This window comes from Jaculus jaculus, chromosome 3 (assembly GCF_020740685.1).
Source record: "Jaculus jaculus isolate mJacJac1 chromosome 3, mJacJac1.mat.Y.cur, whole genome shotgun sequence".
NCBI classification, from domain to species: Eukaryota; Metazoa; Chordata; class Mammalia; order Rodentia; family Dipodidae; genus Jaculus; species Jaculus jaculus.
Window position 1 is genome coordinate 97,847,282 of NC_059104.1, and position 22,710 is coordinate 97,869,991.

At 44.9% G+C, this 22,710-nt stretch overlaps 1 protein-coding gene across 1 annotated transcript; it reads left to right on the plus strand.

The window, feature by feature from the left end:
* LOC123459375 lies at positions 1–19,709 on the plus strand. Its single transcript, XM_045145801.1, has 6 exons — positions 1–96; positions 5,502–5,642; positions 9,212–9,351; positions 16,349–16,436; positions 18,440–18,574; positions 19,441–19,709. The coding sequence occupies exons 2-6, from the start codon at positions 5,508–5,510 to the stop codon at positions 19,552–19,554; spliced, it is 612 nt and encodes a 203-aa protein (XP_045001736.1). The 5' UTR covers positions 1–96; positions 5,502–5,507; the 3' UTR covers positions 19,555–19,709.
* The last annotated feature ends 3,001 nt before the right edge of the window (positions 19,710–22,710 follow it).

Consider the following 22,710-nt stretch of genomic DNA (forward strand, 5'->3'; position numbering starts at 1 on the left):
GTGTCTGGGAGCCGCGTCTTCGGGACCCGTAAGCAGCCGGCGCTTGGGACGCGACCCTCGGGCGTGAGCCGAGCGACTTCGCCAAGAAGCAGGAAGGTACGGGAGCGGGCCGGGGTCGGCGTCGGCCTGCGCGGATAGCCGGAGGCGCCGAGGCCCAGGTGGGGACCGCGGCGGCCCGGGGCCCGGACTGTGGTCGGGGGGCTTCACGCGGGACGGGGAGGGCAGCGGGCCTGCGGTGGGGACCGGGGTGCCGGGCCGACGGAGGGGAACCCCGGCAGGCAGGCAGGGTCCCGTCCCGGAGGAAGGGGCGGGCGGAGCAGAGGCTCTGCGCCGCGGCCTCCTCCGCCCGGAGCCGACGACTGGGTTCGGGAGCCATGGCCGCCCCTGCCCGCCGCGCCCGCGGCTTCAGGGCCGCCTTCCTTCGAGTCTGACGGCTCCCGCGCCGCCGCGCTGCCGGCCGTTAGTTTAACGGACCGGCTCTGGCCCTCGGCAGTCACAGAACTGTGCACCCGCCGCCGCTGTCCAATTCCGGGACACTCATTCCGGAAAAGAAACTCCCTAGAGTGTCCTCTCTCCTAGAGAGAGAATGGGCGCGCCAGGGCCTCCAGCCACTGCAAAGGGAACTCAGGATGCCTGCGCCCCCTGGTGCATGTGGCTAACGTGGGTCCTGGGGAATCGAACCTGGGTCCTTTGGCTTCGCAGGCCAACTCCTTAATCGCTAAGCCATCCCTCCAGCCCATTTTTTTTCTTGTTTTAAAAATACGATTTATTTATTTGCGCGCGAGAGAATGAGAGAGTGGGTGCACCAGGGCCTCCAGCCACTGCAAAGGAACTCCAGATGCATGCGCCCCTTTGTACATCTGGCTTATGTGGGTCCTGGAGAATTGAACACCTTAACCACTAAGCCATGTCTCCAGCCCCCCTACTTTTTTAAATTTTTTTAAAATTTATTAGTGTTGGTGGTATAGTGGTGAGCATAGCTGCCTTCCTCCTCCTTTTTTTTAAAGTTTGCTGGTGCAGGTGTGATTCCTCAGTACTCACGTAAAGCCAGATGTAGAAAGTGCATGTGGAGTTTGTAGTAGCAGAAGGGCCTGACACACCCATATTCTCTCTTTTTCTCTCACATACACACACTGGCCTTCTCTCTCTTCAATAAATAAATAAATAAATAAAATTTAAAAAAGCATTTAATAAGAGTTGGGCATGGTACCTCACTTTTAATTCCAGCACTCAGGAGGCAGAGGCAGGGGAACCACTATGAGTTCCAGGCCAGTCTGGAACTACACAGTGAGTTCCAAGTCAGCCTGGTCTTGAAAACTGCCTCTCCCCAAGTTAAAAAAATAATAGATAAAAAACTGCAAGGTGTTTAACTCATTACCTTGTCACTAGTAATGAATATGGCTGTTGAGAAACAGTTGTTTCATGAGGAATATCATGGTCTCCCTAATGACAGCCATGTTGAAAACAAACACATTCCCTTTGACATTCCGCTTGTGTGTGTGTGTATGTGCATGTGGAGTCAAGAGGACAGTTTTGATGTCATTCCTCAGAAACCATCCACCTTCTTGAGACACAATCTCTCACTGGCCTGGAGCTTGACAAGTAGGCTAGCCTGGGTGGCCTGCAAGCCCCAAGGATCCACCTGTGTCCAGCTCCCAAGCTCTGGGATAACAAGTGTACACCACTCACTATGCTTGACTTTATTTTGCTTTTCTTTTCTTTTCCTCCCCCCCACTCTCTCTTTCTTTCTTTTTGAGGTAGGGTCTCACTCTACCTCAGGCTGACCTGGAATTCACTATATAGTCTCAGGGTGGCTTCTCACGGTGATCACTCCTGCCTCTACCTCCCAAGGGCTGGGATTAAAGGCTTGTGCCACCATGCCTGGCTGAAAAATTATTTTTTTTCCAATTCTGGTTATTGAACACAGGATCTCTCACCTGCTGGGTAAGTACTCTTCCATTGAGCCACATCCCCAGCCCAGCAAAATGCTTAACCTTGAAATACATGTGTTCCATAAAGCTTGTTGTTAAGAAAGAACATGAGCTGGTCATGGTGACCTATGCCTTTAGTCCCAGCACTTGGAGGGCAGAAGTAGGTGAATTGTTATGAGTTCGAGGCCAGCATGACTATATAGTGAATTCCAGGTCAGTCTGGGCTAGAGCAAGACCCTACCTCAAAAAGAAGAGAGAGAGAACAGGAAAACATAAGTAGTAGTTGCTGTGCATGCCTGAATATACTCAACACTTATTATAATTGTAATTCCTTGCTTGTTACTTTCACAGGCTGTATCTGTAGTGTTTTACACATCATGTGGTTTTTTAAAAATCTCTATTGCCAGGCTTGGTGGTGCATGCCTTTAATCCCAGCACTTGGGAGGCAGAGGTAGGAAGATTGTCGTGAGGTGGAGGCCACCGGAGAGGAGACTCAATACTGAATGCCAGGTCAGCTTGGGCTAGAGTGAGACCCTACCTCGAAAAACACAACACAACAAAACAAAATCTCTGCTGTTTGAGAGTGATAGGGGAACTAATTAATAAACGTCACCAGAGGCTGGAGAGCAGGCTCAGCGGTTAAAGGTGCTTGCTTGCAAAGCCTGACAGCCTGTGTTCCATTATTCAGTACCAGTGTAAAACCATATGCACAAGCAGCGCATATGTCTGTAGTTCATTTACAGAGGCAGGAGACCATGGCATGCCCATACTCACTCTACCTCTCTTTCTGTCACTTTCTCTTTGTCTCTCTCTCTCTCTCTCTCAAATAAATAAATCTAAAATAAATGTCAACTACGTACCAGCTCTCTATCTCAAATAAATAAATCTAAAATAAATGTCAACTATGTACCAGTGATGGTCCTGACAGGAAGGTGTTAGTCTTGCAGCCTAGAGAAGTGATTTGTCTGAGGTTCTAGAACCAGATAAGTGTTGGAAGCCACAATCTTCCTTAGGTTCACACATCCTTTTTCACTTTTTTTTTTTTTTTTGGTTTTTCCAGGTAGGTCTCTCTAGTCCAGGATGACCTGGAATTCACTATGGAGTCTCAGGGTGGCCTCAAACTCACGGTGATCCTCCTACCTCTGCCTCCCGAGTGCTGGTATTACAGGCGTGCGCCACCATGCCCTGCTTTTCACTTTATTTTTTTCCCCCTCTTTTTATTTTAGAGAGACTGTGAGAGAGGGGAGAGAATTGTCAATTGGCCCAAGGCCTCAGCCCCTGCCATCAACTCTAGGTGCTTGTGCCACCTAGTGGGCATCTGCAGCTTTGCACTTGCCTCACCTTTGTGTCTGATGTGGGATCTGGAGAAATAAGGCGCTTAGTGGTGAAGGTTTTGTCTGTGAAACTGAAGGACCAGGTTTGATTCCCCAGTACCCACAAAAGCCAGATGCAAAAGGTGACATGTGTCTGGAGTTGGTTAGCAGTGGCTAGAGGCCCTGATGCACCCATTCTCTCTCTCCCTTCCGCCTCCTCCAAATAAATAAGCTTTAAAAAAAAAAACATGGTTAAGCTGGGCATGGTGCCGCATGCCTTTTATCCCAGCACTCGGGTGGCCGGGGTAGGAGGATTGCTGAGAGTTCGAGGCCACCCTGAGAATACATAGTGAATTCCAGGTCAGCCTGAGCTAGAGTAAGACCCTACCTTAGGGGAAAAAAAAAAAACAAAAAACACGGATATTCTGAATTGTGCCTGTGATCACTGGCTCAGACTTACGACGAGTGCTCATCTTTTTTTGTTGTTTGTTTCTAGCCCAGGCTGACCTGGAAAATACTATGTAGTTTTAGGGTGGCCTCAAACTCATGGTGATCCTCCTACCTCTGCCTCCAGAGTGTTGGGATTAAACGTGTGCATCACCATGCCTGGCTAACAGTTCATTTTTTTTTTTAAAAAAAAATTTATTTATTTATTTATTTATTTGAGACAGAGAAATAGTGGGAACTCCAGGAACTCCACCCACTGCAAACAAACTCCAGACACATGCTGCACCCCCTTGTGCATCTGGCTTATGTGGGTTCTGGAAAGTTGTACCAGGACCCTTTGACTTTGTGGGCCAACGGCTCAACCGCTAAGCCATCTCACCAGTCCCAGTTCATCTTTTTAACAAGTAGGCAACTTTGGCTGGAGAGTTGACTCAGCACTCCAGGGCCTCCATGCACTGCAAACAAACTCCAGACACATGCACCACATTGTGCATCTGACTTAAGTGGGTTCTGAGGGCTCGATCCTGTGTCCCTTGACTTCACAGGCAAACACCTTAATCACTAAGACACCTCTCCAGTCCTTGTTTTTCATTGTTATGGATAGCAAAACAACTCTTATGTTATCCTCTAGCGTAGCTGTCAGCAGGGCCAAGCAGGACATACTTCATGTTCTGTGGACATTACATGGACTTTTGTAGCAACCATTCCAGCATGAATGCCACCTGAGAACCCCTATGCATGTGTGTTCTAATAAAACTTATTTCCAAGCCGGGCGTGGTGGTGTATGCCTTTAATCCCAGCACTGGTGCTCCTATTCTCTCTGTCTCTGCCTCTTTCCCTCTCTTAAATAAATAAGTAAATAAAAATGAAAAAAACTGGATATATTTGGTCCACATGATATAGGTGACCAACCCTTGCCTTGGAGCAATGTTGAGTAGTAGAACTTTTTTTGTTGTTTTTTGAGGTAGGGTTTCTCTGGAATTCAGGCTGATCTGGAGTTCACTGTGTAGTCTCAGGGTGACCTTCAGCTCACAAGGGTCCTCCTACCTGTGCCTCCCAGAGTGCTCAGATTAAAGGTGTGTGCCACCACACCAGGATTTAGTAATAGAACGTTCTGAAATGATGGAAATGGTCTACCTCTGCGATCTGGTGTGGTTACCATAGTCATATTCAACTTTTTTCCTTTAATTTGACAGAAATAGGGGGTGGGTGAGAATGAGCATGGGCAGCACGCTAGGGCCTGTAGCCACTGCAAACAAATTCCAGACATACATGCCCCCTTGAGCATTTGGCTAATGTGGGTCCTGGGGAATTGAACCTGGTTCCTTTGGCTTTGCAGGCAAACACCTTAACCGCTAAGCCTTCCCTCCCGCCCACATTTGACTTTTAAGTACTTGAGATCTGAATTTTTCTGTGTCATCATATTTTAATGTTGTATAGCCACATATGCTTAGTAACCTTCATATTAGTGAAGCTATAGAGGCGGAGGCTGGACATGTAATTCAGTTGGTGGTGTTCTTGCTTGCTTAGCATGTGCAGAGCCTGGCTTTGATTCATAGCACTGCAAACTGGATGTGGTATCCCATGCCCATAATCCCAGCACTCAGGAAGAGGAGGCAGGAGGGTCAGAAGTTCATAAGGTTTCTTGGTTACACAGGGGTTTGTGGTCAGCCAAGGATACATTACTCCTTGTCTCAAAAAAAAAAAAAAAAAAATCCTCAGGCACTTGATAGTGTTACTTTTGTTTAAATCAAAAATTGAACATATCTCATGTTTCTTTCTTTCTCTCTTTCCTCGCATTTCTTGTTAGGACAAAATGATGACAGAGAGAAGCCCATTGAAGGAGCGTTACCAAGAAGTCCTGGACAAGCAGAGGCAGGTGGAAAACCAACTCCAAGCGCAATTGAAGCAACTTCAGCAAAGGAGAGAAGAAGAAATGAAGAATCACCAGGTATTGTACTTCCTTCATTGAAGTTTTTGAGATGGGATGCTTAATGACTTGCATTCAATTCCCAGGGCCATAGAGAGAGAGAGACAGAGATACAGAAGTTGCACCCAGTGGAAAATTCACCAAATGTTTTTTCTCATTTGTAGAACCTTCTGTTTTTCTCCTTTCACTGGTGGTTGAAGTCTGAAGTCCATTATTAGTAAAAGCAGATCACAACTCCAGAACAAAGCCTCCTCCCTCCGTGTTGTTCTTCCATGTCATTTGTAATTTTCCTGTCTTTTTATCCTGCCTCAACACTCGGCTCCATAGTTTGCTGTGAGGCCAGGGGGGGATACATGAGATCCTGTCTCAAAAGAAATTTAAAATATGCAGATACTTTTATTCTAGCAGTCATATTATTAGGAGTCCATTCTGGAGATAATGTTTGTATCAAAGTGTTAACATGGAGAATATTAATTGTATATTGTAGTATTGTTTTAAAAATTACATGAGCGCCGGGCATGGAAGCACACGCCTTTAATCACAGCACTCAGGAGGCAGAGGTAGGAGCATCTCTGTGAGTTCAAGGCCACCCTAAGAACTACAGAGTGAGTTCCAGGTCAGCCTGGGCCAGAGTGAGACCCTATCTCAAAAAGCCAAAAAACAAAAAGATTAGACTAGACCCACTTGCATACGCTATACATAGCATGCACCTTATCACACCCATACTCTACATGTACCTATACAACACACAGAAAAAATTAGATGTGGCAGTTTAAACAGATGTTGAACTTTAAGCAGAATGATTAGACAGCTTAGAGATATCCATATGATGGTATAGTGTGCAGTGATTTTTTTAGTTATGTCCACAGTTATTGATATATAGTATGCTCATGAAAAGTGATAAAAACCAACATGCAAATTAAATACAAAATGATTTCATTAAAACAGGAAAAATGGTGCTAGGCAGGATGGCACACACCTTTAATCCCAGACTTGGGAGGCAGAGGTAGGAGGATCACCATGAGTTCAAGGGCACCCTGAGACCCTTCCTCAGTAACAGTAACAGTAATAAAGGCAGACGTGGTGATGCACACGTTTTATCCTAGCAATCCGGAGGGAGAGAGGTAGGAGGATCACCATGAGTTTGAGGCTACCCTGTGACTATATAGTCAATTCCTGGTCAGCCTGTGCTAGAATGAAACCCTACCTTGAAAACAACAACAATAATAATAATAAAATAGAGTAAAATGGAAAAATAAGAGGCCAGGTAGATGCTGTAAAGCAGTAAAAGATGCTTGCAAACCTGCTGGTCAAAGTTCAACTCCCCATCAACCACATAAAGCTGGATTTAAAATGGCACACATATCTGTGAGCTCAAGTTGCCTATGGCAAGGGGAGACAGAGCCAAGAGAAATTTGAAGCTTATGGGCCAGGTACACTGCCACATATACATATATACACATATCTCATATCCACCCACACATACATACAGGTACACAGAAATTTTTTAAAGCTTTTGATGTGGTTTTTTTGTTTTTTGTTTTTTGTGACCTTGAACTCACAGAGATCCTCCTTCCTCTGCCTCCTGAGTACTGGGATTAGAGGTGTGCACCACCACACCCAGCAAGTTTTTGTTTCTTTATTTGCAAACACTGGTACTGGCAAGGCAAACCCAGGTTGTTAGGCTTTGCAGGCAATCACCTTAACTGTGAAGCCATCACTCCAGTCCCAGATACACAGAATTTTTAAGAAACTTTCATTTATTTATTTTGCAATGGTGGTACGCACCTTTTTAAAATTTTTGTTTATGAGAGAGAGAGAGAATGTGCATTCCGGGGCCTCTAGCCAGTGCAAATGAACCCCAGATGCATGTGTCACCTTGTACATCTGGCTTATGTGGGTCCTGGGGAATAGAACCTGGGTCTTTAGGCGTTCCGGGCAATTGCTTTAATGGCTAAGCCATTTCTCCACCCCATAATTTTTTTAAAAGGATGAAACGGCTGGGCATGGTGGTGCATGTCTTTAATCCCAGCACTGAGGAGGCATAGGTAAAAGGATCATTTTAAGTTCAAGGCCACCCTGAGACTGCATAGTGAATTTCAGGTCAGCTTGGCTAGAGTGAGACTCTCCCTTGGACAAAAAGATAAAATGAAGTATGGGTAGAGCTTAGTAATAGGACGGGTGCTTTTCATGTTCCTGGCCCTGGGTTTCATCCCTTGACAAAACAAGTTTTAAAACAAGCCAATACATCAGCAACCAAAACAGGCAACAAAAAACATGGAGTCTGGGGCAATTAAAGGTGCTTGCCTGATGGTCGGGGTTTGGTTCCCCAGCACCCACACAAAGCCAGGTGCCAAGAGGCTCAGGCATCTGTGACCCCAGTGCACCTGCAACAGTGGGAGGCTGAGACAGGAGAACCTAAAGCTTGCTTGTTGTGGCAAGGGACTCTCTCTCAAGAGCAGGTGGAACAGACACCTTGACGTTGTCTGCTGATCTCCACACATGCACTGTGGCATGTGCACACCCAGATACATACCCATACATGCATGCACAGGTAACTTTTTAAAAACACATATATAAATCTAGACATGTTTGTGTGAGAGTAGATAAATCGTGAAGTTGCACATTGGTTACCTTATGGGCTGGTGGTATGGAGCTGGGGTAATTGTGAGTTCTGTCACCTTTGTGGTGTTTGGCTTGTTACTACAAATATATGTGCATATATATTTATTTGTTTATCTTCTTACACAGAAAAAAAGAAAACATTAATCCCCTCCATATAATAAGCAGAGCCATAGCAAAACGAGATCCTATCTGTTGGATCCAGCGGTTGCTAGAATGCCGTTACTGGTACTATTGGCAATATTTAAACATCGGTCGGCACAATCCAATTTTGAACAGTGACCATTAGGACTTTCTCCTGGTGAGTTAAGTTAGTATTCCTCTAACTTTTTTCCAGAGGTCTGGTTACTTTTGGATCATCACATCAGATTCTTTCAATTCAGTTTGAGCCCATAAAGGCAGTATGTAATTAATAGTTAGGTTTGGATTGGTGGGTCATGAATCACTTGAGAAGCTGAGGCAGGAGGGTTGCCATAAGTTTGAGGTCAGTCTGGGTGACATTGAGTTCAAGGGCAGCCTGGGATAGATCCTGAAACCCTGTCTCAAAAACAAATAAACAGCTTCCAGTTGTGATGGCAGCATAGGTACCACACCAAAGAAGCCTGGTGGGGAGGAGCCCTTTAAAACTCAGCAAAATACACACTTTTTCTAAAAAGTGAGGTGGGAGGATTTCTGTGAGTTCGAGGGCAACCTGAGACTCCATTGTAAACACAGGTCAGCCTGGGCTAGAGTGAGACCCTACCTTGAAAAGCCCCCCCCCCAAAAAAAAACAAAAAAAATAAATAAAAGAAAAATAAAAGTACCATTAGAGCTGGCTGGGGTGTAGTTTAGTGGTAGAGTTTCTCTAGCATGTATGAGGCCCTGGGCTTAAACTCCAGCATCACAAAAAAAAGTCAAAGTAAAAACATTTTCATAATTAAACAACTAACTTCTTTCCTCCTCTATTTGTGTGTGGCTGTGGGATTTAGGAGATACTCAAGGCTCTTCAGGATGTGACCATAAAGTGGGAAGAAACCAAGAAGAAAATAGAGACAGAAAAGAAGGAGTTTTTGCAAAAGGAGCAGGACCTGAAAACTGAAATTGAGAACCTGTGTGAGAAAGGCGGAAGGTAAATAAATGATGCTTTAAAAATAAAACCCTGCAATGGACGTGTGTTTTTGGATGTAAGGGGCCCATGTATTCTGTGGTTTTTTTTTTTTTTTTTTTGGATCATTTTGTTTGATTTTGAGATAGGGCCTCACTTTATCCTAGGCTGCCTTTGGAACTTACTCTGTAGCCTAGGCTGGCCTTGAATTCCCGGTGATCCTTCTACCTCAGTGGAGACTAAATGCGTAAGCCATAAAACTAAATCCATTCTTTTTATTTGAAAAAGAAGCACACAAGTAATGATTTTCCAGTGGCTTGGTATTCTCAGTACCCTACGTTACACTTAATAAAGAAAAGTTCCAAAAGACAGTATCTGGAAATATTAAGGGGTTAGGGTTATAGCTCAGTGGTGGAAAACCCAAGAATACATTAGGACTGGGGTTAGTCCTTGATAGTCCCCCCACCTCCAAAAAGTCATATAGATAATGAATTGGGGTGCAAGTATAATTAAGATTAGGGGGGTCGTTGGAGGGATGGCTAACAGTTAAGGAGTTGGCATGCAAAGCCAAAGGACCCAGGTTTGATTTCCCCAGGATGTAAGCAAAATGCACAAGATGGCACATGCATCTGGAGTTCATTTGCAGTGGCTGGAAGCCCTGGTGTGGCCGTTCTCTCTCTCTCTCTCTCTTTGTCTGTCTCTCTCTCTCTCTCTCTCTCTCTCTCTCTCTCTCTTTCTATCTCTCTGTCTCCCTCCCTCCTTTTCCTCTTTCCCTCTGACAAATAAATAAAAATAATTTTTTTTAAATGATTTTTTTTTCAAGGTAGGGTCTCACTCTAGCCTAGACTTAGAATTCACTATGTAGTCTCAGGGTGGACTTAAACTCAAGGCAGTCTTCCTACGTTGGCCTCCAGAGTGCTGGGATTAAAGGTGTGTGCCACCACACCCACCCATATTCAGGAGTTTGATGTGGGCCAGATGTGGTGTTCACAGCTTTAGTCCCACTGCTGGGGAGGCTGAGGTAGGAGGATTATGAGTTTCAGGCCACCGATGTGGTACAGAGTGAGCTTTAGGTCAGTGTGGGCTAGAGTGAGAGACCCTGTCTTTAAAAAAAAAAAAAGAAGAAGAAAGAAAAGAAAAGAAGATTTTGATGTGCATTTAACACTTAATGCACTTGCTTTATAACATGAAGGGTTTTTTGTTTGTTTTTTGTTTTTCAAGGTAGGGTCTCACTCTGGCTGAGTCTGACTAGAATTAACAATTAACTATGTAGTTTCAGGGTGGCCTTTTTTGTTTTGTTTTTTGAGGTATGGTCTCACTCTAGCTCAGGCTGACCTGCAATTCACTGTGTAGTTTAAAGATAGCCTTGAAATCATGGGTATCCTTCTACCGCTGCCTCCCAAGTGCTGGGATAAATGCATGCACCACCACACCTGGCTGTAAAGAGAGAGAGAGAGAGAGAAAGAATGGTGGCACCAGAACCTTTGTAAATGAACTGCAGGTGCATGCACTACTTTGTGCATCTTGTTTACATAGGTCCGGGGGAGTCAAATCTGTGTCCTTTGGCTTCACAGACAAGTGCCCTAACTGGTAAGCCATCTCTCTAGCCTGAAGGGGTTGTTTTTTGTTTGTTTGTTTTTTGAGGTAGGGTCTCACTCTAGCCCAGGCTGACCTGGAATTTACTATGTAGTCTCAGGGTGGCTTTGAACTCAGTGCTCCTCTTACCTCTGCCTCCCAAGTGCTGGGATTAAAGGTGTGTGCCACCACACTCGGACAAGGTTGTTTTTTGTTTTTTAATTGACAACTTCCATAATTATATACAATATCCCATAGTAATTCCTTCCCCCCCACCCCTGCTTTCCCCTCTCCATCATATCCCCTTCCCCTCTCAATAAGTCTCACTTTTTATTTTGATGTCATGATAGTTTTCTCACATTATGATGGTCTTGTGTATGTAGTGTCAGGCACTGTGAGGTCATGGATATCCAGGCCATTTTATGTCTGGGGGAACACTTTTTAAGGAGTCCTACACTTTGGCTCTCATTCTTCCCGCCAGTTCTTCTGCAATGGACCCTGAGCCCCTGAAGGTGTGATTGAGATTCAGTGCTGAGCACTCCTCTGTCATATCTTCTCAGCACCATGGTGCCTTTTGAGTCATCCCAACGTCACTGCCCTCTGAAAAGAGAATGTTCTCTAACCAAAAGTGAGAGTAGCATTAATATATAGGTCTGAACATTAAGAGAAGTGCTTACAGGGCAGTTTGGTGAGCATAGTGTATACATGTAGCCAGACAGCAGCAGACATTACACCCCTAGGACTCATGACTTACCCCTGTTGTAGGTTTTCAGTTTCAGGGATATAGTCCTTCCCATGGAGTGGGCCTCCAGTCAAATTAAAGGGCAGTTGATTTTCCCCGTAACAGACATTCCACTATTGCACCCATTGGCTCATTTAGCCTGGATGGCCAAATATAAGGCTGGCAGTGTCCACTGTTGAGTATCTCTACTGTTGATTTCTTTCCCATGGAACTGCATGCAGCATAGCTTTCTCCAGCTTTCTTTCAGCTGGTCTACATAGAGATGGTTTTTAGCTCAGCTCCAGCAGATTTTTCAGTGACCTTGCAGCCCAAGTATGTGGAGTCTTCAGCAATAGGGTCTTGCCATCTATTTCTTTTGGGAAGCCAAGGGCCTCTGCAATGGCCTGTAATGTTTTGGGGGGATCAGGGGCCTCCCTGGCCAACATCTCACAGAATGGTATCCCATCCCTGGCACTGCAAATTTACTACTATTAATCTACGGCTTCTGAGTGTTCTGTTGTCCCAAAAAGTAGGCTAGCTTCCATATGACTTAATTTATATCCTCTTAGATTTTGATTAGACCTCTCTAAGGGTTTTGGGTTTGGTTTGTTTTTGTGTTTTTCGAGGTAGGGTCTCACTCTAGCCCAGGCTGACCTGGAATTCACTATGTAGTCTTAGGCTAGCCTTGAACTTACAGTGATCCTCCTATCTCTGTCTCCCGAGTGCTGAGAGTAAAGACATGTACCACCATGCCCAGCTACATACTTATTTATTGAGATCTCAGCTGTTGAAAATAGGTAAGAATACTGAGTGAAAGTAACAAGCTTACTTGCTGAGTCATTCTCCAAATATGAAAGAAATTAACTGTGGAACCTCCACATTACTGAAGGACGACTGAGCCTGAGGAGGCTGAATGAGGAGGACGTGGGTCAGTTTTCCATGGTGAGCATTTCCCAGCAGTTATGTATAGTTGCAGCTGTATGTTGTTGTGTCTGATGCTGACAAAGATCAGAACAACTTCGTCTTCCACGCAGCGTGACTTTTGCTGTTGTCTTCGCAGCTGCCACGGGAAGCTGAAGCAGAGGCATGGGAATGTAGCCATTTAGCACAAGCCACTTTAAAGAGGCGCCTTAAGAACAGATCTGTCATTTTGTCTAATCCCTGTGACAGGTTGTGTTCTGTACCTCACTCTGTAGCTCAACCCCTCCTTGAATTTTTGGCCATCGCCCTACCTCAGCATGATGAGATTGAAGGCATATGCCACCATGCCTGTTCATAGTGTGCTCTTTTCACTCTTTACATACCTCTGACTATCTGATAGAATAGCTACAAGCGATGATTGATGCATTTTTAAGTTTTAATTGACAGCTTCCATAATCAAAGACAATAAATCATAATTCCCTCCCTACCCCCACTTGGAACCTCACAGATGTACCCTCCATCTTATCTCTCCCTATTTCAAGTAGTCTTTTATTTTGATGTCATCATCTTTTCCATTTATGAAGGTCTTGTGCAGGTAGTGCCAGGCACAGCAAGGTCGGGGATGTCCAGGCCATTTTGTGTCTGGAAGATTGCATTGTAATCAGTCCTACCCTTCTTTGGCTCTTGCATTCTTTCTGCCACCTCACCTGCAATGGATCTTGAGCCTTGGAAGGTGTGACTGAGATGTATCAGTGCTCAATGAAGAGCATTCCACTGTCACTTCTTCTCAGGACTATGGTGACTTTTGAGTCATGCCAGTGGTTACTGCTACAAGGAAAGCTTCTCTAGCCAAAAGTGAGAGTAGTGTTAATATATGTGTATCAACATTAAGGAGGCTGAAGAGATGGCTTAGCAGTTAGGGCGCTTTCCTGCACAGCGAAGGACCCAGGTTCGACTCTCCAGGACCCACATAAGTGAGATGCACGATGGGGCGCACACATCGGGAGGTCATTTGCAGTGGCTGGAGGCCCTGGTGCGCCCATTCTCTATCTCTACCTGCCTGTTTCTGTCTGTCTGTCTCTCTCTGTCTCTCAAATAAAACAAAATACTTTAACATTAAGAAAAGTGCTTATCAGGCCAGGTGTGGTGGCGCAGGCCTTTATTCCCAGCACGCGGGAGGCTGAGGTAGGAGGGTGACTGTGAGTTCGAGGCCACCCTGAAAGAACAGTGAATTCTAGGTCAGCCTTGACTAGAGTGAAACTCTACCTTGAAAAACTGAAAAATAAATAAATAAATTTTTAAAAGAAAGAAAAAAGAAAAGTGCTTATAGGGTACTTTGGTGGGCATGATATATATATTTAGCCAGACAAAAGCAGGTGTTATTCCCCTAGGGCTCATCATGACCTCCCTAGCCTTAAGTTTTTGAATAAGTTTTCACTACCAGGCTTGTATTCCCTCCCATAGAGTGGGTCTCCAGTCCAATTAGAGAACAGTTGGCTTCCCCCATAATATACATGTACAAGCCGCTATTGCACCATTTGGCACAGGATCGATGTAATTATTATGATCTGTGGTCTTAAAGGTACAATTTTTTTTTTTTTTCTGTCTGTTGCCTTTAGTTTCCTGTTTTGTTGAGAGGGGAGGTAGAGAGTAGTGGGAACCTGACATCCTGGTGTGGAGCAGGTGAGGTAGAATGGAATGGACAGGTTGTTCTTTCCTGTGGCTTGGTCCCATTGGGTAGAAGAGGAAGCCCTCCCTCAGAGGAAAGAGCAACGCTGGGACTGAAAGAACAGGAGCTCCCTATAGGGGGAGGAGAGAGAGATGTACCTGGGCAGCAGGGTCCTCTGGATAAAAGTTCCATTTCAGGGCTGGGAGATAGCCAACTGGGTAAAGTACTTGAGGATCTGAGTTCAGTTCTGCAGAATGCACATAGAAAGACCTGGCACGGGCTCAACAGTTAAGGTGCTTGTGTTGAAAACCAAAGGACCCAGGTTCAATTTCCCCAGTAGCTGCATAAGCCAGATGCACAAAGGGGCACATGTGTCTGGAGTTCATTTGCAGTAGCTAGAGGCCCAGGTGTTCCCATTCTCTCTCTCTCAAATAAATAAATATAATATTAAAGGAATACCTGGCATTGTGGCATGTGCTTGCTATCTTAGCACTAGGAAGATGGAGATGGAATCTCTGGCTCACTGGCTAGCTAATCTATCCAAATCAGTAGGGTCTAGATTTGGCAAGGACCCTGTTTCAGAGAATAAGTGCTATCAAGGAAGATACCCGATGTCTCCCTCTGGCTTCCACATGCACATACCCACACCCACCCACCCACACACACACACACACACAAGCCCCATTGGAGTGTGAAGCAGTGGCCCTGTTTGGTATGGACAACTGCATGCACACATGCTAGGTGGCCCCTCCTTACACCTTGGCGAGACCCTACCAAAATAAACAACAACAAAAAAGAGACAGAGAATATTCCTTAGTGTTATACAACAAGGGAAGGAAAACAGTTCAAGCTGCTTTAATTTTGATTAATTAATTATTATTATTATTATTATTATTATTATTATTATTATTATTATTTTAAAGGAAAGGTTTCACTGTAGCTCAGGCTGACCTGGAATTCACTGTGTAGTCTCAGGCTGTCCTTGAACTTTCGGTGATCCTCCTACCTCTGCCTGCTGAGTGCTGGGATAAAGCGTGCGCCACCATACCCACCTCAAGCTTCTTGTAAATTACAAGGTGAAAGCCTGGAGAGGTTGCTGAGCAGTTAAGGTGCTTGCCTGCAAAGCCTCAAAACCCAGGTTTGATTTCCCTAGTACTCAGGTAATGCCAAACTTACAATGTGGCACATTTGTCTGGAGATTTGTTTGCAGTAGCTAGAAAACCTCTTGTACCCCTTCTCTATTTGCCTCTTTCTCTCTCTCAAATAAATAAATAAATAGAATATTTTTAAAAATTAAGTTACAGGTTGGAGAGATTGTTTAGTGGTAAAGCCAGAGGACCTCAATTCGAATCCCTAGGACCCATGTACGCCAGATTCACAAGGTGGCACGTGCATCCGGAGTTTGTTTGCAGTGGTTGTAGGCCCTGGCACACACATCCTCTCTCTCTAATAAATAAATAAAATATAATATAAAGTTGAGTTACAGGGCGAGAAGAGGGACAAAGTGGAGGATGGTAGCAGCTGCACAGCCATGAGCATTGGTAGACACCTGTCTGTGTTCATGTAGCCAGAACTGGCTTAACAAGTTGGGTTTGACCATGGCATCACACTGGCCTCCTGGCTCCAAATTCTTCCTGAAAGTGGCACAAATAGGCCTAAGGCACTCAGACACAAGGGGAGCCACATCATGGCAGGGAGGATCACAAACACATACCTGGGCACCAACATGCCATCCTAGCTCCCACAGCTCTCCTTGCCATTGCCAGCTCCTAGAATTACCCCTGTTGGAGCTGAAGGGAATGGGCCAGGCTTCTTCCTGGAAACACTAGGAGAAGATGGGAAGTTGGAATGGATCAGCTATACCGAGAGCAGAGGCCATTTCGTGGCCACGAATACTGGGAGACACACGTACAAACAGGTGGCCCTGGTGACATAGAGAATGCTAGGCCTTGCACAGATAGAAGCAGAGGATCTGAGACTGTTGAGGTGTGATAGGCCCCCAGGTTCTGTCTGTGGCCTTGGTCCTAGCTGTTGCCAGCTTGGCTAGTCTTGTTCATGGAGAGTTCCCATGGCTGCAAGGTCACCGAGCCTGGGGTAACTATCTGCAACATATTTTTTCTGTCTTTTCCTGGCAGCTTAACGTCCTGGTGGACACAGGAAGCAGTAACTTTGTGGTGGACGCTGCCCCCCACGTTTTCTGCATGGCTACCACCAGAGGCTGCTGTAAGTCCTGGGGAAAGCTGGGCATGGGAGACTTTCTTTTCTGAACAGAGTGAGAGGATGGAAAATAACTGCCTGCTGGGGAAGGGAAAGGAAAAGGAGTGGGTAACTTGAAGGAGCATAATTGGCATATTATAGGAAAGGATAAGTAGAGGGGCAGTTAAAAAGTAGAAGGTTGCAGACCACTGACTCCCGGAGAGGGGCCAGGAGGCATTTCATTCTAACAGGCTTCAGTGGTTAGTTATCTCCTGTGCTGTGTTCTCACTCAGAGGCCACTCTGGGTGACTTTGCACGGATTAAACATTCGAAGGCCTGGGTGTGGTGGTACACACCTGCAATCCTAGTCCTTGGGAGACTGAGGGCAAGATTGCTGAGGTTTCCTGGGCTGTCAGAAGACCCTATTTCAAAGAGCAGCCCCCCTCAAAAAAAAAAAAAAAAGATGCAAAAGCTGGGCTGGAGAGATGGCTTAGACATTAAGGTGTTTGCCTGCAAAGCCAAAGGACCTTTGGTTCGATTTCCCAGGACCCACGTAAACCAGATGTACAAGGGGGTTCATGTGTCTGAGTTGTTTTTTTTTTTTTTTTTTTTTTTTTTTGCAGTGGATGGAGGCCCTGGTACATACCCATTCTCTCTTTCTCTCTGCCTCTCTCTCTGTGTGCGTGTGTGTTTGCTTCTTTCCCTCTCTTAATGTCTCAAATAAAATAATATTTTTTTGTTTACTTTTACTTACTTGAGAGTGCCACAGAGAATGAGCACACCACGGCCTGCAACTACTACATGTGAACTCCAGATGTGTGCACCACCCTGAGCATCTGGCATTTCTAAGCACTGTGGAATAGAGCCTTGAACTGGGGTTCTTAGGTTTCACAGGCAAGTGCTTAAATGCTAGGCCATCTCTCTAGCCCCCAGTTAAAAAAAATTATTTTTAAGATGCAAAGGAGGAATCTTCCCTTACTTCTTGGACCTGTATCAGGGACCAAAGGCTAAACTGTCTCCTCCAGGTACCGCCCCAAGTCCTATTAGCTGGGTTCACCTCGGTGGTGGGGGAGCAGGGGTGACAATGATCTGGAGGGCTCCTTAGCAGTAAAAGCAGGGTGAGGTAGTGGTGAGTGGACATCTAATGCTGGAGGCATCTCCGTACGAACACGTGAAGAAGGATGGAGCCTTAGACCCCAATCTTTAACTTCTAGGGGGGAAAAAGCCCACCTTCATATTTCCCCTTTCCCTGTCTAGGGACACAGGGAGGATGGCGTGGCCAAGATCAGTGAAAGGGATTCATTCCAGGTGTGTATCCATGCCCTGCATAGTGGCGTGGTTAAACACAGCCAGAGCATCTCATGTTGACAGGCATGTTTTACTTCTGGTGTTCAACACCTGCCTACTCAGATGGAAAAAGAGCATGGGCATGCCAGGGGCGCCTTTGTGCATCTGGCTTATGTAGGTCCTGGGGAATAGATCCTCAAACCAGAGTCCTTAGGTTTCAAAGGCAAACGACTTAACCACTAAGCCATTTCCCTAGGCCTTTTTTTGGTCTTATTTTCGAGGTAGAGTCTGGCAGCTAGCCTAGAATTCACTATGTAGTCTCAGTGTGGCCTCAAACTCATGGCAATCCTGTTCCTCCCAAGTGCTGGAATTAAAGGCATGTACCACCATGCCCAGCCTCATATTATGTATTTATTTATGTATTTTTTTTTTTTTTTTGGACAATGTTGAATGAATCTCCAGCAAGCAGAGAAATGAAACAGAAGCATATAACCAATTCATTCAACATTTATTGTGCTAGCTTGGTCTTAAATAACTTTCTACCCAAGCCTTTGTAATAAATAATCCTGGCTGTCTTCCCTTGAACATGTCTAAGAATTTAGAAATTCCCATGGGCCCTGATGGGATTAGAAGACATGGATGGGTCCAGTGTAGAGGGCCTTGCCACTGCAACCTTACTGCTTAGTTTTGAGTGGCCTGTTGGTCTGTTCTAGGACACAGATGCCTGCCTCTTTTTCTCTTAGATCATTGGGGGTATCAACCATTCACTGTACACAGGCAGTCTCTGGTACACACCCATCCGGCAGGAGTGGTATTATGAGGTGATCATTGTACGTGTGGAAATCAATGGACAAGATCTAAAAATGGATTTCAAGGAGGTAAGAAAACAGAAGGGGAGTCAAGTGGGGGAGAAGAGGCTGGCCCATGGAGTGAGGGAGGACCTTGCAAAAGAGGTTGGGAGGACAGAGTCATGGGACCTGTGAAGAGCTCAGTTTTGGATTTAAGGTCAGAACCCTAATGAACACACTGAACAGGCCCTGAGGTGTAGGGCCAGGGTCTGACAGAGCATTTTCAGAGACCACAAAGCTTACATTTTAGAGATGAAAACAGCATGGAACTAATTCCTGTTGGCTCTAAATTACTGCCTTACTTCATAACGTTGGACACGTCATTTGTGGGCAACACCATAAGTCAGAGTGAAGTCCCCAAGATCTGGAATTGACTTTGGCTCTGGCATTTCTAGTATTATGTGTCTATTTCCTTTTGTACAGAACAGAGCTTGTCCACATTGTGGAGGTCATAAACCTTCCAAGGAGCTAATCTCTGGGGTTGGCAGTATATGACAAGTGCTAATCATTTGTCTCCTTCCCTAGATTCTATGCATGCTAAATTAGAACAAATTGAAAATTAAAGACATTATATTAAGGCATGTTTACTTTAGATTTGCAGAATACCTGCACACCAAAATGATAACAGTTAACATTTCCTGAGTATCTTTTATCTGCCTGGCACCATTCTTAATTATTTTCAATATGTTGATGTATTGAATCCTTATGATAACCTCAGAAGTAGGTGCCATTATCATCATTTTAGAGAGGAGGAGATTGATATATAGAAGTAAAGTAACTTGCTCAAGGAAGCACGTGTACAAAGGGCCAAGCTGAGGTTTTAATCCCAGCAAGACCCCCAGCTGTTGGAGCCTGGCACCACCACAGCTCTTCTCATCCTTTCCTCCCCTTCCTAGTACATCTATGACAAGAGCATCGTGGACAGTGGCACCACCAACCTTCGTTTACCTAAGAAGTGTTTGAAGCTGCAGTCAAGTCCATCAAGGCAGCCTCCTCGGTCAGTGGACTAAGAATGACACAGTATCAGGAAATCAGTGAGACACACATTCTTCAGCAAGCCAAGATGTCTGCACTTCGGCCTTCCACTCAGAGCTCTTAAAACCTGTGCTTTATTGATGTATGGTTCACCATACAATCCCCCAGTGCAGGTTTTTTTTTTTTTTCTTTTGAGATAAGGAAGGCTCAGTTTAGCTACAGATGATTGAGTAAAGGAAATGTGGAGGAAGTGCTAGTCACAATCGGAGAGGATATAAATAAATCAAATGGTATCCTTCAGTTTTGGACAATGGAACGCTCAGGAGCCATATATTGTTGCTAGAAGATTTTCAGTGCCAGGGATGGGATACCTTCCAGTGAGATGTTGGCCAGGGAGGTCCCTGATGCCCCAAAAACATTATAGGTCATTGCCGAGGCCCTTGGTTTGCCACCAGGAATAGATGGTAAGACCCTGTTGCTGAAGACTCCACATACTTGGTCTGCAAGGCCACTGAGAAATCCTGCTGGAACTAAGCTGATAATCTCCTCCATGCAGACCAACTGACAGAAAGCTGGAAGAAGCCATTCTACCTGTAGTTCAATGGGAGAAAGAGATACCACCAGTGAAGATACTCAACAGTGGACACTGCAAGCCTTGTCATTGCCGAGCCAGACCAAATGAGCCAGTGGGTGCAATAGTGGCATGGCTGTCATGGTGGACACCAACTGCCCTCCAGTTGGACTGGAGGCCTGCTCCAAGGGAGGGAATACATCCCTGATACTCAAAACTTAAAACAGGGATAGTCATGAGCCCTAGGGTTGTAACATCTGCTGATGTCTGGATACGTGTATATACTGTGCATATCAAACTGCCCAGTAAGCACTTCTTCATATGCATACCCATATATTAATGCTACTCTCACTTTGGATAGAGAATCTTCTCTTTTCAGATGGCAGTGACCTTGGGACAACTCAGAAGGTATCATGGTGCTGGAAAGAAGTAACTAGAGTACAGAGTAACATCTCGATCACACCTTCCAAAGCTCAGGGTCTAATGCGGAAGAGGTGGCGGAAAGAATGTAAGAGCCAGAGGAAGGGTTCGACTCCTTACATCGTGCTCCCTCCAGACAAAAATTTGCCCTTGATATCCAAGACCTCATAGTGCCTGACCCTACCTACACAAGACCATCATAAGAGGAGGGAAGGATCATGGCATCCAAATACAGAAGAGACTTACTGAGATGGGGAGTGGATGTGATGGAGAGTGGAATTTCAAAGAGGAAAAGGGGGGAATGGAGGCTATTACCATGGGATATTTTTAATTTTCATTTATTTATTTATTTGAGAGCGACAGACACAGAGAGAAAGATAGAGGGAGAGAGAGAGAATGGGCGCGCCAGGGCTTCCAGCCTCTGCAAACGAACTCCAGACGCATGCGCCCCCTTGTGCATCTGGCTAACATGGGACCTGGGGAACCCAGCCTTGAACCGGGGTCCTTAGGCTTTACAGGCAAGCGCTTAACCGCTAAGCTATCTCTCCAGCCATGGGATATTTTTTATAATCATGGAAAATGTTTAATAAAATTGAGAGAAAAGAAACAACCAAAAACAGTTGATAGGGGGAAAGGATTTACTTTGGCTTATCCTCTCTAGGGGAAGCTTCCTGACTGCAGGTGAAAGGTGATAGAGCAAAGGCCGACCATCACCTCCTTGGCAACAGCACCAGCAGGAGTGTGAGCTGACTAACTGTTAAGCTAGGGCCACAAACCTCAAGTTCCCAATGCAAACAGCTAATCCAGTCTCTCTTATTTTTTTTTCTTTTAAATTTTTGGTATGTTCTTCCTCTGCCCAGGATTCACTATGTAGTCTCAGCCTGGCCTAAAACTCACAGTGATCCTCCTACCTCTTCCTCCTGAGTGCTGGGATTAAAGGCATGTGCCACCAATCTTGGCTTTTTTTTTTTTTTTTTTTTAATAATCTTTTGGTAGGGTCTTGCTCTATCCCAGAATGACTAGGAATTCACTATGGAGTCTCAGGGTGGCCTCAAATAGCAATCCTAGACTTCCACCTCTTGAGTGCTGGGATTAAAGATGTGCACTACTATGCCCAGCCTGACCAAGCCTCCATAGTGGCAAGGGTTTCCAGCTAGATTGCCATGGTAATAGCTGAGTTTTGTTTGAATAAGGGGCTAGCTTTTTAATATAGTGTAATATTTTTGTTTATTTTCAAGGAGGGTGGGAGAGGAAGAGAATAGGCACACCAAAGCCTTTTGCTGCTGCAAAAAACCTAGATTTTAGTCAGGCTTGCTATAATGCTAGCTATCTGTAAAGTGTGGCTGGAGGATTTCAAGTTCAAGGCCTGCCTGAGCTATGAAATCAGCTTAAGCCAGTCTGATCAACACAGAGAGACCTTGTCTTGGAACTGAAGATACGGCTCAGTGGTAAAAACCACTTGCTTGCAAAGACTAATGGCCCAGTTTCAATTCCTGAATACCCACATAAAATCAGATGTACAAAGAAGCACATGTGTCTGGAGTTCCTGGCATGTCTATTCTCTCTCAAATAAATGAATAAAGAAGAGATAACCCATCTCAAAATTAAGTAATAAGTTTGGGATATATGTCATCTGTATAGTACATGCTAGCATATGTGAGGCCCCAGGTTCAATCTCCAGTACACAAAAATACACTCTTAAAATTTAACAGATTTCAAGCAGGGCAGTGGCCCACACCTTTAAGCCCAGCACTCTGGGCGCAGATGTCAGAGGAGTGCCATGAGTTCAAGGCCACCCTGAGATTCCATAGTGAACTCCAGGTCAGCCTGGACTAGAATGAATCCCTATCTTGAAAAACAAAAAAAAAAAAAAAAAAAAAAAAAATTGAACAGATTTTAACATAGCAGCCCAAAAAGTTCTTGTATGCTGTTTCCGATTCTACTATGTAACTAAGCCTTAAGAAACATCACTTGATAAGTTTTACGGAGGTATTTTCAAAAATCCATAGTACAGAATTAAATAGTTCAAAAACTATTAAAAAAAAACTCCCTACCTTTCTAATTTAGGTACTGTACTTTTCTTCATATACTTCATAAACTCTTTTGCAATTGATTAAATGCAAAAGTAGGCAGGGAAAATTAAGGTCCATCCTTTAGAGATTTATAAACATCTAAACAGTGGGGGATAAGGACAGGTTCA